At 34.2% G+C, this 16,915-nt stretch overlaps 1 protein-coding gene across 1 annotated transcript; it reads right to left on the bottom strand.

The window, feature by feature from the left end:
- Window positions 1-2,520: 2,520 nt before the first annotated feature.
- Window positions 2,521-6,442, bottom strand: LOC149425147 (uncharacterized). Its single transcript, XM_089650982.1, has 3 exons — window positions 6,142-6,442; window positions 4,433-4,524; window positions 2,521-2,966 (listed from the first exon to the last, which is right to left on the bottom strand). Exons 1-3 carry the CDS (start codon window positions 6,398-6,400, stop codon window positions 2,658-2,660), a joined length of 660 nt encoding a protein of 219 aa, XP_089507108.1. The 5' UTR covers window positions 6,401-6,442; the 3' UTR covers window positions 2,521-2,657.
- Between the last annotated feature and the right edge of the window lie 10,473 nt (window positions 6,443-16,915).

The following is a 16,915-nucleotide window of genomic DNA, read 5'->3' as shown; positions in this document are numbered from 1 at the left end:
ATCTCACGTAGACAGAGACCTTCCTCATGTTTTGAAAGTCAGGAGTCCTAAATTTCATCAATCTCTGAATAAAACTTTTCAAACAAAAATCAAAACCTAGCCGCCTACTTGCCACAGTACTATAAAATATTACTAATTTATTAAGAATCTCTTAAAATTATTCGTAATCGGTTTAAAACGGTATTGCAGGCCTTTAACGAATGAACTGATGGGTTTTCTAATAAACTTTCTGTGAAACACGAATGTGTTATCACAATGTCGGAAAGCGTGCTCATAAAAATTCTATTATTTTCGCATTTCGTCATTGTATATTATCAGGACCAATGCAGGTGCATGAACATATTAACACGATATATTGCTGATGCACTAAATGTTTAACAGGAAACGGTCTGCAATCCCGTTTTTAACAGATAAACCAGCAATATTCATTTTTCTCCGTGTAGATAGATAGTAAATTTGAGTGAATAATTCTTTCAGTAGGAAGTTGAAATACCATATTACGTTTTGATAAAATTTTTGAAATGGCAATATCCTCTTTAGATTAGAAATAGATCTGATTTCTAACTTCCTTTTCACATTTCTCACCCCCTGCCTCCCTCAAATACTTCCACTTCTGACAAATCCGTCTTCCAGACTCTGATTTTGAAGAAAAGTGACTAATTGATACATTACACATCGACAACAGAATGATTTAACAGTAAAGTAAATTGTATATAAAATGATGTAAACTCGTAAATAAAATGAACCCATTTTCATTCAAACCCCGAGTAAAGTTTTTTTTAACAATTCAATTACGGGTCCAGTGCTTTTCGACGCCAAAAATAAAATCCTGCTGTCATCACGTTCCGGTAAAATCGTTAGCCAGCAATTGGCGGAAAAGCACACAATTGTCACGTCCTCTTAAATGCTACCTACCACTTTCTCTACATCCTACCTTACCCTACCCTTTCCCACCCGACCCTAGCTAGTGGGGGCTCGCTGGACCATTTGGACCTTTGTCAGAATACCGGACAGTTCAGGAAGTTCGTGATCGAAAAATCCCAGCGTCCCTGGCCAACGTTAATCGTAAATTTGTGTTATTTTTAGAAAATTTAGGTGGGCTTTGGTGTAAACATGCAAACATGATAAAATTTTTTGAAAAGATATCAAAAATTGGCATGTCCTTGTAAAAATTATAAATTCGCATTATCGAAAATTAGATTAAACTCCCGCCACCTCGGAACAGGCTCAGCCTAGTGAGGTGGATTATACAAAAAAAATGTATGTTAATTTATTGCTTAATAAATAATTTAAAAAAATTATAATAATAAAATAAAGAAATCATAAGATATTGTACAACATACATGCATAGTAAGCAGAGATGAAGAGTGAAACATAAGATCATCTTGAATCTTGAACTGAAGCGGAATGGTTGGTCCTTCTCGCCACTGTAGATTTTCAGTAACGTAATCAAACTTTACAAACTGAGATGGTATCATTAGAATTTTTAAAAGCTTGTTTGTTGGAAAACATGAAATGAAATTTCAAATCCATTTTATTTATTATTTTTATTTCTTGCTAAAGCAATTCCGATGAGTTACAAAACGAATTGTAGGATGGGAGGAACTTAAAATACATGAGGGAGATAATAGGTGCAATTTTACATCGGTATTTTGATACCAAAATTATAAGTTTCACATTCAAAACATTACAAAAATATAAAAAGGGAGGTTAAGTAGAACAAACCACATAAACAAAAAAGGAAACAAACAGGGATATATATACACATAAGCACAAAGCTTACGTAGGAATTTACAAAAAGTTACTTTCCCACTAATAAATTGGTAAAAATAGATTATGCTCGATTACAAATACAGGAGGGGATAGAAAAGGAGAGAAAAAAAGAAAAAGAAGCATGACAAATACTTAAAAATATTATTTTAAAGCATTGGCTTGATTTTTTTATATGCTGGCTGGGCTGGCTGTTTCTACACATATTTGGAGGAGAGTTATAGAGTGTGTAGGCAATATAGTTAAGAGATTTTATCCCATATTTTGTAGTGTGTGTTAGACTGTTAGAGGAATGCGGAGTTTATTGTTATTACGAGTATTATGGTTGTGAATTTCTTGATTGTAAAGTGGCTTGATGTTAGTGTGGGTTGTTCGTTGTGTAATTTTTTTTTTGATGGTGCTCGTGATTTCATGTTTGGGAAGGACTGTGATTAGAAGGATACCGGAAACTGAATAGATGTCCTTTACATGTGTGTCCCATGGAAGACCAAGAACATTTCTGAGAGCACGGTTTTGGACCACCTGCAGGTCAGCTCTCATTTTCTTTGGGGCAAAGCCCTAGATACAGCAGAGATAACATAGGTGTCAATGTACCATGGCATAATACACCGAAGTTATCAAATTAATGGGTAAATACTTGAAGCCTATTTTTGTTTATTTTTTATTTGTTTTGTACAAAACAGTACAACATTCAAAGAACATTCAAGATAGAAAGATTAGACATGAGGATATGAATGGACTGTGGAACAAAATAACTGGAGAAACATCGTAAAATATCGTACGTTTACAAATTAGTGCGTAAACGCAGTGCGCGTGAACAATAATTGCACTTATAATGCATCACAACATTATATTATAATAAATAATATAGAGATTATTAATAATAATCACTCGTCAAAATATCCTTGATCGGCTTTGAATACTATATCGCAAATCGCTTTTTGAACAGCGTTCTTGGTTGTATCGTTGTACTTGTTCATTTTGCTTGCAACGTATGAGCAAAATGAGTTTATTTCGTCGTCTAGCGGTATGTTAGACGCTGTTTTTAATAAGCCTAGGGCTATATTCATCATATCCAGTTTTTCTTCATTCGGTTTTTTCTTCTTTGGCGGCGGAGAATTTTCCATGTCACGAAATTCGTCATTTTGGGTGCTCTGGGGATTGTCTACATCTATCCAGATTTTTTCCAAACTTTCCTAAAAATAACAATTGTTATTATCAAATTTTCATCTTTAAATATTGGTTTATTTACTTTATTGTTTGCCGATATACGCTCTTATAATTTCTACAGAACAATAATGATATTGTGTAATATTTTAGTACAAAATTTATCAAGAAAACTGGAGTTTTACAATTTTTTGTCAAAATTTTCTTCTTTCAACCGCTGTAACTCGTTACCTATTAGACTTTCAAAAAAAAAAATTATAAAAAATATAGGTAATTTAGTTGTCTTTAAGTTTGCCTTTAACAATTTGGTTGTAAAATCAACCACTTCATAATTATTTTGAAAAAAACAAATTTTGGCACCTTCAATCCAAGAATTGAAGGTGCCAAAATTTGGTTTTTTGTTCTTCACCTTCAATTTCTAAAGAACAATAATGCTGCAGCTCTTTCATACTAAAGCGTATTAAATAAATTGAGTGATTAGACTATTTTAAACAGTGTATGTAGTTTACTTAGCGACTGCACTGACTTCGTAATTTGGCGGTCTCGCGCCCAAGCCGAGCTTGATTATCAATTAGTGACGTCACCGCTCAATAATCAGATTAATTAATTAATAGTTCTGTTTTGAAAATTTTCCGTAATCTTGTTCACAGGAGGCGTTAAGTAATTAATTTTATTAAAATACGCTTTTGCAAGGTTGTTATTGCTTTCACAATATTAAGACAAATTATATGTTTGCGCCTGTTTTATTAGTTTTACAACTCAATTTTCCGAGAAAGGCATACAAATACAATATTTTACCGATGATTCAATCCAATATTGTATTTTTATGGCTTTCTTGAAAGAATTGGGTTTTTTATGAACAAAGCTATTTATTCATATTCATAGTACGGGCGCAAACAAATAATTTGATTTAATACTGAAAAACAATCAATACCTTGCAAAAGAGTATTTTAATAAAATAAATTAATTAACTTACCACTATTTAGATTAATCTTTATAACGAATCTGTGTACATTATCAATACCAAAATTCTTCAGATAAATTGAAGATTTTTCTAACGTTTCGCTTGAGTAGAATACAAATAAAATAATAAATTACTCAATAAAAAATATAAATTTAAACTACTAAACAAAATATTTTTTCAATAGAAATGTATGAACGCATAAACGAAACAACTTTAAAAAATACAGTATTATAGCTAAGATTATCTGTGACAGTTTCACTTGATTAACTTTTTTGCTTTCTTATAAAATTATTTACAAAATAAATAAAAACAAGTTTTGTGCTTGAAATTGAACGTTTCTAGACTCCGTTTGTCAAGCGATTTTAATGCCTATTACCTGCAATATAAGGTATACCAAGAAAATACTCATTTTTGGTTTGTAGTTTCCTCTTAATAAGACAAAATATATGCAAGAGATTTATTATTAGTGATATCAGTAGGTACCTACGTTTTGTGGTCGAATTAAAGCGAAATCATAAACATTGAACTTACCGTGTGTCGACGATTTCTTGGATTGCTTCGGTTTAGCAAGAACGACATGGATGGAAATGCAAACCATTGGCTCCTATATTCTTCTGATGCATCTGAAAATAAAAGGTACAATTTACTAGGAATATTATGCTTCATAAACCAAATTCATTAAGAGTAGCGGCTGCGCGGACTTTTTCATGTAGAACTTAATTTTGGATTTGGGGCCAAAATACCTAGCGAAAATTAATAATTATTATCCAGTACGGATATGTGCTATTTTATTTATTTTTCATTTAAATTATGGTATGTAGGCATTGATGTAATTATATTTGGTCGATGTATATAGGTCATTCAAGAATTCAATTTCGCGTGATTTTAGAGGCAATTATAATTATAAAAAAAAAATCTTTCCCTATCTAGTGTAGTTAATATGATGAAATTTTTTTTTAAATAAATCAATATACAAAAGCGTTTTTTGGGTAGAATTTTTTATTTATGTGACTTATTATTTGTGTTCCAACGTAACATTTATAAATATAAACTTACTTCCTTCTGTACTTTCATATACAGTTTGCAAAATTTTTTGTATTTATTTATTTCAAATGTGCTAAATACACCTTATTTTTTTCCGTAAAAACAAAAGAAAAAAGTTTTAGAAAATAGATGAAATAATCTTTGCGGTGTATGCATTTAAATAACCATTCCAATTCAAAATAATTAAATTTTAATATCAAACTTGAAAATTTTTGTCAAAAACGCTAAAATTTTAATATTTACCTCAATCCTAAATTCGAAAATAAACTGTAACTTCACATTTATCTCGTTCATGCCTATACATAATTAAAAATAAGAAATAATTTTTAAAGTTAAACCGATTGTAACGATAGCGGCGCGAAATATGAATTATGGCTATTTTTTGGATTTTATTAATGGATTCCAGTATAAACTGGAAAGAATTGTTATTTCTCTTTCTAACCTCAAAAAATAAATTGTATTTCCGCATGATAGAATTTTTTTTAATAAAATATGTATGCCCGGTCATATATGACCCTCGTAAACTGGAGGGGTTAATTACAAACCATATTTAAAAACAATATTGCAAATAATGAATTAAACAATTTGTCCAAAGAAACGTCACTGTCTCAATGGCAATTATCTTTCTTCAGTCCAAAATTAAAATCTAAATAAACACTACGATTTCACATTTGATTTTTTTTAACTATATCATTAAAACGGCTACAAGAACTTGAACCGGAAGCGGAACGCATAAACTAATGTACAGGCAGACGAAATGCAAAACGGTCGAGTTTAAACAGGACTCAGTCAAACGTATATATTATATATCCACGAATTAATTAGTGTGATTTAGTATGAATGGCATTGACGCCAAATCCAGGGTAATTGAAATTTTCTGGCAGCCATCTTGTATGACAAACTTTTGAAATGATTTTTATGCAAAGTGGCATATAATGAACTATGTTAATTTTATTTTTGTACTGATAATGCAATTATAACGGCTTAAGATATTTTTTTGGTAATTGATGAGACAATGGGATGTCTTTAAAAAAATATGTAGGATTTGGCATTTTTCATATATCTTCCCCGTCACCTCGCGGCTTCAAATTATTCTCGAATAGCTCCGTCGGCCTTTTAGGTTCAAGTTCGCCACCGACAGTGGCGTTTAATGTTATCTGTGACACACTGCAGTAATTAGTTCAAATTAATATTACCTTTTCCAGGGCCTTTACTGAGTTTTATTTTGGCCTTTTCTCTTCTAAAAGACGAAAGAACACTGAACATCTTGTTCTTGCAGATGTCGCTAGTGGTGCCCAAGGCCTTTCCTATGTCCTCCCAAGCTTCGTGCTTCACGTCCTTCTTCCAATAATGATCGTCTTTCGGGTCCCATAACACTGTCTTCATTTCATACTGTTCTATCAGATCGATCGTGGTTTCGTCTGTCCATTCCCCTGTCGATTTATTTGCAGCCATTGATACGAATACGTTGCACGTTGCGTTCGCGATACGAGCGCGCTCTTTACCGACTGCGATCACGCCCAAGCGGGTACTAGAAGTGTGTCGTTCCGGCCGGAGCGAATCAAATGAGTCCGAGTCCGAAGGCGTTTGAATCGATCCGAGTCCGCAAAATAAAATGGATCGAGTCCGGACTCACTCTCACCTCTCGCTCTCGCCTCTCGCTCGAAACTCGCACCTCGAACCGAACTGTGTTTGGATTGTTGATCTGCACTGGTTGACGAAAATATTTTTCAAAAAGAAAGTTTAGTAAGTCTTAGTCAAAAGATAGCAACAAGCATTGCTTTTTCCTTTTGTTGGTCTGCATAGGGCAAATTTGCGTTCCAGTAAACTCGCGCCAACGTTACTTAGGTCTTATCTAGTCTAATTATTTAGCTTTGTGAAGATCATTTTTCAAACACAAAATTAAAGCAGTTATTAGTATTTTAGCTGGGGGTCACCGCTGACGGCGCTGACTTTATTATTAACAATTTAATCAGCTGTATGAATACCTCAAAAAATATATACGCCGGACGCCCCCGATAGATTGGAAGCAGCGTATTAAGAAAACTAACATTTGATAAAAAGCATTAAATTTCTTGTGGCGCGTCATCTCAGATGATGTTCATAAGCAGTAATATGAATTTTGTGTAGGTTAGGTTTTTTGTTGGGTAAATGGACCTTTTGTATCATCATAAAAAAATGAAAGGACGTAATAAAAAGTTTCAATGGTAGTGGTTCCACTTCCAACGTACGATGTTTTTATATTCCTTAATTAAATTTGTAGATTATATATATTGTAATTGTCCGAGTAAGCTGCAGGTTGCGGTGTTAGTGATAAAACTGTTTTAATCCACTTGAAGCAAATTGGGAATGTGAAAAAGCTTGAAAGGTGAAGCTGCTTGAAGCGTGAAGCTTGAAAAAACCTCACGAATTGAGTGAAGCAAATAAACAAATTATTAAATAAACCTACTTATTTGATTTTTAAAAAATTGATAATTTTTTTAAACTTTTGAAAATTAGATTTTTTTTGAAAATTTGCCCTTTTTGGGTAATTCGAATTTTTTAGAAAATTTGATTTTTTTTGAAAATTTTGACTTTTTTGAAAATTTTGATTTTTTTGAAAATTTTAACTTTTTTTGAAAATTTTGTTTTTTTTTAAATGGATTTTTTTTTAAATTTGACTTTTTTTTAATCTTGCAAATTTTGTATTTTTAAGTATCCTTCCTGTAGTTAATAATAATATGTGTAACTAATCCTTTACCTTTCGAAAATCGCGAGTTGCGAAGTAGGCTAGCTTTAGACTTGTAAGTTTTTACGTAAATTTACGACTTCTAGCCAATGGGCATATTGCATTTTGAAAATCCAATATGCCCATTGGCTCGAAGTCGTAAATTTACGAAAAAACTTACAAGTCTAAAGCTAGCCTTACAGATAACAGGATACACAAAATTATTATTTCGTGACACCCATTGTGACGTTCCACCGGGTTCTGCGAATCCAGCTGATTCAAATTCAAGTCCACAGGACTAGAACCTCAATCGAATCAAGATGAGTCCGGCGGAACGGTTTCTAGTTTGAGTCCGCCGGACTCATTTCAAACGTTCCGACTCAAACCGTTCCGCCGGACTCATTTAAAACGTTCCGACTCAAACCGTTCCGCCGGACTCGCTTGATTCGTTTTGTAGTATGAGTCCGGCGGAGCGGTTTGATCGCCTTGATTCGAAGGAGTCGGAGCGAATCCAATGAATCGAGTCCTTTAGAATGAGTCCGGACTCTGATTCGAGTCCGAAAAATGAGCGGAACGACACACTTCTAGCGGGTACTGCTTCACTGCTTGTCGCTCGATTCTTTGTGTTTGCTGTAATGTAACTAGGCATTCCTGCGACGGAATACGGCGAGCGGCGCGCGACGCGGCGGTGCAACGTACCTTAGCAACACCAGCAACGTGGCGTGGCAACGTTGCGCGCAACGTTGCTCCGCTCGATCACCTCCAAAACACGCGCGTTACTATGTTACATACACAGCTATGACACGATATGTTGTATTCACGGAGCTACTCGTATATAAATACAATAAGATAAGAAATGGCTTCATATTGAGTTGTATGCATCGATCAACTAACTCCTTGTCATGAATGTATTATATTCTCTATGGTCATTGCATTGATACCACACAGAGTTCTAATTGCTCGGATATTGTGGAATTATGGTTATAAAAGGGGGGAATTTAGGGGGGTTCAACCCCCCACCCTCACTTCAGAGTCGTCCCCACCCTCAAGTGAATGCTCTACCTACGCCACTGATTATGGTAACCTCACATAGGGTAATGTATGGATGTAGATAAGTGTCTGGCTGTTCAAATCTGGTCACTAAACGTACAAGCAATAACCATTCCAAGGACATGGCTGTGATACGAGTTCCGACTAGGTGAATTAAAAGCTGACCATCACGCCATTTCTCCGCAGATGTGGGTAGAGATGATAAAACACCACACAACTATACGTATATTATAGATTCACTCGATCGTAGCATGAGTTCCTAGGGCGCCCCGATATTCCCGTCTCCCATTCGCCGAAATATTATAATCGTCATCGTCCACGCACTTTACATTTCCAATGAATTGATGAAAACAATCTGTCTAGTATTAACAATCTTAGATTAAGTTTATATATCTTATACCGAATGTGCCATGTTCTCTGGAGTCACATTTAAAAAAAAATGATTAAAAAAATCACATTATAATGTTTAAAAAAAAACGTTTCTTTGGGTCATCTGTGGAAACACATAAACTTGTCAGCCTTTGAAAGGGGGTCCAATCTCAAGGGATTGTTTTTTGTTGGGGTTGACTTGGGGAAGCTTCCTTTATTCAAATACAATAGAACATGTACCCATGGAAAGTAACAAAATGCATTAAAAAATAACATTTTGTTCGACACTGCTTTAAATATGAGAGTTCAGAAATGTCATGTTTTTTGTAACTGTTTTATTCCAAATAAAAAATTTATTTGGAAATCACTGGATTTCTGTCTTAAGACGATGCCATACGTAGTAATGCAAAATCATGTGTTTTTGGTTTGAAAATTTGGTCACCTAGAAATGTTTCAGATGCTTTAATTAAATACTGCGAGTAGAATACATCTTGGCCTTTGAAATGATCGAGTATTTTTTAGATAAGTCTTTTTATAAGCTCAGAAAAAAATAATGTAAAGTCCTATGAAAACTGCTTTAAAGTTCAAAATCTCCTACTTACAAACCCATTTTCGGTTATGATTTTATTTTATAATGTGCCAAATTTAGTTATTTATAAAATGATCGAAAAAAAAAATATTTATGCCTGAACATCCACAAAATAAAATAAAAGGCACTTTTTGGCCATGTTTTTTTCTTGCATAAATCAAAACAGGCGGATGGTGTTAAGCGGGAATTTCAACCTTATCGCCATCTACGTAAGGGTTGTTATTGATAGCGGCTCAAATTAAAATATCACACGACGTAGTGCATCGCCTTAAACAACAAAACACTACAAAGAAAAACAAAGTAACATATTTTTGGTTTTTTGAAAATTTGATTACATATAAATATTTTAGAAGCCTTAATTTAATACAGCGAGTAGAACAAGGTATTTGAAATAATCGAGCATTTTAATATGCCCAGTAAAAGTATCGGTCCTATAAAAACTGCTTTAAAGTTTAAAATCTCATATTTAACAAACCCTTTTCGGTAATTATTTTATTGTATAATGTGGCAAATTAAGTTCTTTGGGAACAGATCGTAAAATATTTAAATATTTTTGCTTTATATTCGCAAAATAAAATAAAACAGTTTTTGGCGATGTATCTTTTCTTGCATAAATCAGAACTGACAGCTGGTGTTAACCGGGAATTTAAACCTTATCTCCATCTACATAAGGAGTTTTATTGTTACGAGCCCGATTCTTTAGTACTGGTGATGTTACCCGAATCATTTTAATTTTAAGATTTCGATATAAATAAATAATGAACCATTTGCAATTCATAGTGAATTTATTTAGAGATGCAATTATAAAATATTAATTTATTTCAAGAATCTCCCTTCGTACATAATAAGTATAAATATATTATAAAGATACATCTAATTGCTAAGGAATTCTGAATGGTTTAGAAATTAACAATTTGAAATCTTTACAAAAATAATGATTTAATATCTTAATTTCATGAAGGTCAAAATTATCACGATTACTGGAAATAATTCCACATGTTTTTAATTATAATTGTTTTGGTAGCGGTTTCGCACAGAATCACGAGTTTTTATTTAATTTTATACTTTGGCGATAACGATGAGGAGAGGAGAGAAAGGAGACAACCCGGGTCTTGCAAACACTCATGCTGTAAGAAAGAGGAATCACAAAAACAGGCATGTCATCCCATTTCCAAACTGTCAAGCACGAGGGGGCCGGTCCTGTGCAGGTGCAATTGCAGCAGTCCGCTCGGGCGCCGGCTTGCCAAGGACTCAAAGCGCGGATTATACCTACAGCCTAATACGGCACCCTTGAGCTTTTTACTAACGCCAGGCGATAAAGGTTATGAACTGGTTCCCAAGGCATCAATGACGCTGGCTCTTTGGAATGCCTGTCGTTAAAATAGCGATAGAAAACACCGCGTTTGCACCTGGTTTCAATACTAACAAAAAAAACATCCTGGATGAAACTTACTTAAACGATAGCCGAAATCGGTGGACTAAAAGTATAATTAACTAGTTATGGTTTCATACGCATGTTCAGATTGTGTAAAATCAAAATAATAGCTTCGTATGAATACAGAATATTATTATTTACTCTAAAGATCTCAAGCAAAAACGTCCAACTCCTTCAAACCCGTGCTGAACAAAATATATAATAACTGAATAAAATATAAAACCTCTTTTAGAAATCGGATCTCAGCAAGAAATTATTTTACGAATACCTACCTGCCTCTGCATGCCGTACAATTGTATGTGATTGTGTATTGTGTACAGTCAATATTTTGTATAGGATTTCCATCGGGCCGTTAGGAAAATCTTCCCGGCAACTGTGGCGAGTTCCATTTCCGCTTCCGCCCCCCATTTTCCCCCGTAACTTTGGGCGGGAAAGATTTTCATTTCCCGTCAATTCTTATCTAGAAAATTCGAGGAATAAAACGCCGCTTGAAATATTCTCAATATCAAATATTTTACATCGGATATTGGTCGCATTTGCTACGCGAATAATTTTACATAATCCTCGGGGGTTTAATATTGTCAAGAAAATAACGATGGGAATTTCCTTCAAATCATCGAGGAAATTTATGCAATCAACTTTTTTAATATTTCTGTGCGAACGTGTTTTTTTCTGTCACCCTTTTCATTTCCTTTGCCCCTGGCATGAAAAATCTGTGCTACACAACTTTTGTTACAATTTTGAACATTAATAACGCACCCAAGCAAAATGTTTTCTTTTCGTTGTTTAGTTTTTCTTTCCCGGGGATAAAATAAAACAAAGCTGTAATTTTAAAGCGGGAATTGCAACACCGGAAATGTACAGTTCCGGAAAACACCCTAGCAACTTGCGACTCCAGTATCACTTCCGGCTATCTCGTCCTACCGGATGTAAAAAGATTGTATATAAATTAGATTTATGGAGTGTTGGAGAGGAAGCACTAACACAAACAAATTTTACACATGATTACAGTTTACATGCATAATAAGTTCCAGTAATACAACAAAATGTTAGTAATCACTAACAGGATGTCAATAGATCATTAGGGGTGTTTTTGAACACCTCACTAGGAGAACCTGTACTGAGATGTTCGCATGTTTTAGATAAAGAGTTATTCTGCCGTCATAACTAAAAACACAGTATCCTATTTGAGACTCCATGGCGGTTGTATTTTATATAAGGTTAGTAGCAGTTAATAATATTAAAAATTATTATGATAATTTTAATGCATTAATGAATTTTATTTACTATTATACTTCACTGTTAACTGAGTACATATGTATCAAATCTTTGAATGAAAAAAAAAATATTATTCTTAGACTTGTTTGTGTACATACATACGAAAATACTTAAATAAACAAATAAATATGAACACAGCGTATTACAAGGTTGTGAAAAAAAGAGACATGGATATTGCGTGAAATTAACTTAATGAAGCGTTTCAGACGGAAAGAGAATAAAAAATGACCTATATATTTTGTAAATTTGTTCTATTCAGGAGGCCACATTTTACATAATGCAAGTATTTTTTCATTAGAAGCTTTTACACGTACCAACGGAAGACCAACGTTGAGGTACTTCGTTCTGGATTAAAGTTACAGAGAATTTAGCTCGTGACACCAAGTCCATCTTGTTTGCTTTCTAGAAGCCTGCGAAAGCTTAAATTATTTATTTTAAATAATGAACCTCATGATCAATGTATTTCCACCGTCGATATGATTTCGTCTACAAAAAGAAGTACCTACCCACGATTTTTTTTACTTTACCCCCTGAAATATAGGTCACCGGCCGCCACGGCGCTGAAATTTTTCACAACATTGTTCGTTATAAATAGATATTTAAAAGCTTTATAGTTTATGTTAGTAATAACGTTATGAGCCATACATATTTGCTTCGACCTGGAAATTCCGGATAAAGAAAGCTGTGCAAATACCATGGCGCCAGAGCTCACATTTCGACAGTTTTTGCTGACAAAATCGAAGAGATTTTGTTCGTTATATTTTGTAAAATAGTGACTTTTTGATTTAACATTATTAAATAAACAACCAGTAACTTTATTCCTTTACCTCGTAACAACATGCTAAACGGTTTCGACATTCCGTGCTCATTCAGAGGAGTAATAAATTCTTCTGCCCTGGAAATCTACGTTGGTTCCAAAGCGGTTACAGAAAGTAACAGTGTTTAAAATAACATTACCTTTACTGTTACGATTACGAATTAAGAAATGGTTTTTCACATATGTTTAATCAGAGAAGCTCTATGTTACTATAACCTAAAACAGGTTCATATAGCAGTACAACCATGAAGGAATATGAATATTTTTCTTCCAAGAGCGTCAAGTATCATTATTTCTGTTGAAAGATGGATCTGCCCACTAAACCGAAGTGCTCTCTCCGCGTTTATGTTTTTATACGCGATATACTTTATTTCATATTCCATCCCTTATTCGTTATTCCTTATTCCTTGACAGCTGTCCTCCCGCTACGGGGTTCTCGGTATTCCAACATCAGTCACACCAGTCGGGGAGGCGTGACGTCACGGGGAAATAAATACTAAATGCTTTTGGCAGAAGGAAAAACATAAAAGGGGATCGCGGAGTTAGGGAATATTACTTTATTCTACGGACTGTTTTGTAATAAACGACGTTTCGCGGAGTTGTTTGTATTTTTAATCAAAATATGTACGTACATACCCGTATTTACCTACGCAGGTACCGCGTATGTTGAAAGTACATTGTATCGCGTATACAATGAAATCTAAAATGCACGTCGTAGTGTTGGAAAGAACACTGTGTTATTATTACGTAGCAATCGTGTATTTTTTAAGAATTTTCCTAAAATTTACTAGATCATTACCTATGCGGAATAATCGTACACACTCTCCAACACGCGCGTTATCAGAACTTATTTATTGTTTTATAATTTATTTCTGCAATGCTCTATCTTATTACTAACTATGCTTTATAAATAATTGATTTCTTAATACTTCTGAAACCATACAACTTTACTACACTATGAGTTTGTTTTGGCTTTGTATACTTTCAAAATACGCGCGGGTACGAACCTACACATTTTTAAATAATGTATAGTTTGCAACCTTTTGAACTCATCACGAATCAAAAAGAAATAGTTTATTTTCCGAAATCGAAAAAACTTTTGCACATATTTTTCTTTATAGAGTTTGCTCAATATTAATTAGGTACGTTTAACATTTTTTTTAATTTCCATAATTCATGATGCAAAGCTGGAAATATTTGCGTGGACCTAGAAAAAATGTATTCGAAATAATGACACAAGTGCTCACCATTCCTGTTTTTTTAGAAATCAGGTTGCGCCCCATTAGTTAAGACGTTTTTTTCAACAGTAGCACGATAAACTCACTAGTCACTACTTAGAAAACATTTGCTCTTTTTCAGCTGAAATCCCCATCGATTCTGTCATCATTTTGTCGGACTTTTAATTCACTGCGAGAGTAATCATTACGGCATCTCCCTCCCGACGGGAAGATTAGCTATGTGGGTCGCAGTTCATTTAACACCCCCTTCTTGGCGAGTTCTCACCAAGTTTCCGGCCGCCCGGCCCTCCCCCACCCCCGCCGTGCCGGGTGATAAATGACCCGAGGCTACCGGGAGCGCAGGAACCCATATTTTCATGACTTGACACGACTTCCATTACTCACGCCACGTGGATCTTCGCGGCTGGGAACGGTTGAACCTTTCGTAATCCTTGCGATCCTGGCATTTTGTACAAAACTTTGCGACATTATCTTGAAGAAAGTCGAGTTTGGGTAAAAGTATTAAATATTAAATTACATTATTTATGGGGCAGTTGATTACTATAGGATTTAACCCATTATATTTAATTCAATAAGTTATCGTACCAATGTTCCCTAAAACACCTCTACAGCATTTTTTACGCAAGCGCCACAACCTGTTTGTTGGTCTCAGCAAAAACTTTCGAACAGTAACTCTAGAGTTAATCATTTGGCGCATTTTATATCGAATTTCTGGAAAAAGCGATTTCTTCAGTTTGCAGTATTATTTATATAATTTGCATATATTTTAATTGTATAATATGTAGTTCATGTGTTTAATATTGAAACCTTTTTATGATTTTCAGAACAATCCAGTTCCTACCCAAATTGCCCTTATCCCTTGTTTTTGTTCTATTTCTAAAAATGTCTTACCGTCGAAGAAAAAGCAAGAAAATTTGAAAAAAAGAAGCCAAAAGCATGTGTCATTTGTTTTTTTATGTTCGAATTTCGTAGTTGTTGCGTATGGTTGCATATTTTCGCCCCTCGATATATAATTATCTCATTAAAAATATGTAAACGAATACAAATTATCAGCCTATTGTCATTAAACTATAGACGTGTGTGATAAAAAAAAACAGTTCGTGTTGTGGAGCGGTGCTTAGATGTACATTTTTAAACTGTTAGAAGTGCTTACGGGACATTCAAGCCCAACACTAGAACTTCCAAATAAAGCAAGATCCTTCACAAGGTAAAGGCCTCCTTTTCCCACTCTTATTTTTCTGGGGATAGACATGATCGTTTGATTAAAATTACAGTTCATTTGTTCAGTACAATCGGTACAAAACATCATGTAATAAACTAGTATGCTTATATATATTTTTAAATAAGAACCTAAGTCAATAATCTATACCATTATTCTCGATGTATTCCCACCAAAAAAATACAGAAATTAACTTGCCAGAAAAAAACGCACTAGATTTTCTAGGACGACTAACAATGTAGTTTCCATCTTGGGCTACGATCCATTGAACTGTCTATTTTAAACAAACAACTATTTACTTACTCGTACCTATTTTATAAAATAGATATTTCTTTAGATGCAAACTTGTATCTAATAATAAGAATATTTTGATCGTATTTGAGCAACATTGTATATTGAGAACGGTATAATTGGGACAAGGACGAATGAAAGCTAGTCTGTTACAAAAATAAACGCCTCGCTACCGCGTTTCGTAACACTTTGTTAAAAGAAAAGAAAAGTTAACTCTATTCACGAGTTCGTAAAAATAACTCGAATTAATTCGTTAACACGAACTGAAGAGGTTCACCTAAAAACGGGTAGCCTTAAAATTATTCCTAATTGTTTAACCTTTAACCGCATAACAAATTTTGCCAGTAAGAATATAGCTTTTTAAAAGTGTTAACTCTGCGCCTCACGACTACGTGACTGGGTTAAGTAAGCAGTCACAGCTCGCGCCGGCTTTTCCGCTTTCCTCCGCTAAATTCGCCTCATTAGCGCCCTAACCCACCTCTTTTGTCTGCTCCACCCCTGGTCGAAAGACTGAAGCAGGGATAACATAACTTTTTTATTAAATTTTAAATGTGAAAACCGCACAAAAGTTCAGAACTATTTGAGTATATTGTGAAGCTGAATATAGTGGGAAGAAAATGAGATGAAGCGTAATTTTGTCGTAAGCTGTAAAGCCCAACAACTAAACGAGTAGTTCTATGAATAGAAAACTTTGCTTAATGTTGATAATTCCAACTTGACAGCTCGCAACAATCGCAACGCTCATACGCTCTGGTGGAATAAAAATGTACTATCAAACACGGCTACCATCTTGACAGGATTGAGCGGACACGGAACACACAAACAAATTTACAGACAGCCGTTGAGTCTTAACTGAAGTTCGCTATACTCAAGAAATAATTTATAGTTTTGTATTGAGTAGATTTCATTACAAAACGTTGCTTTGGACTAAACGAGGATTAGGCCTACAGGCGAAACAATATTTAAAAACAACACAA

The sequence above is a fragment of the Hesperophylax consimilis genome, chromosome 3, assembly GCF_061612785.1.
Source record: "Hesperophylax consimilis isolate HC1 chromosome 3, BYU_Hcon_1.0, whole genome shotgun sequence".
Taxonomy (NCBI): Eukaryota; Metazoa; Arthropoda; class Insecta; order Trichoptera; family Limnephilidae; genus Hesperophylax; species Hesperophylax consimilis.
Note: the sequence above shows the minus strand (reverse complement) of the source record. Positions and strands in the feature narration are given on the sequence as shown.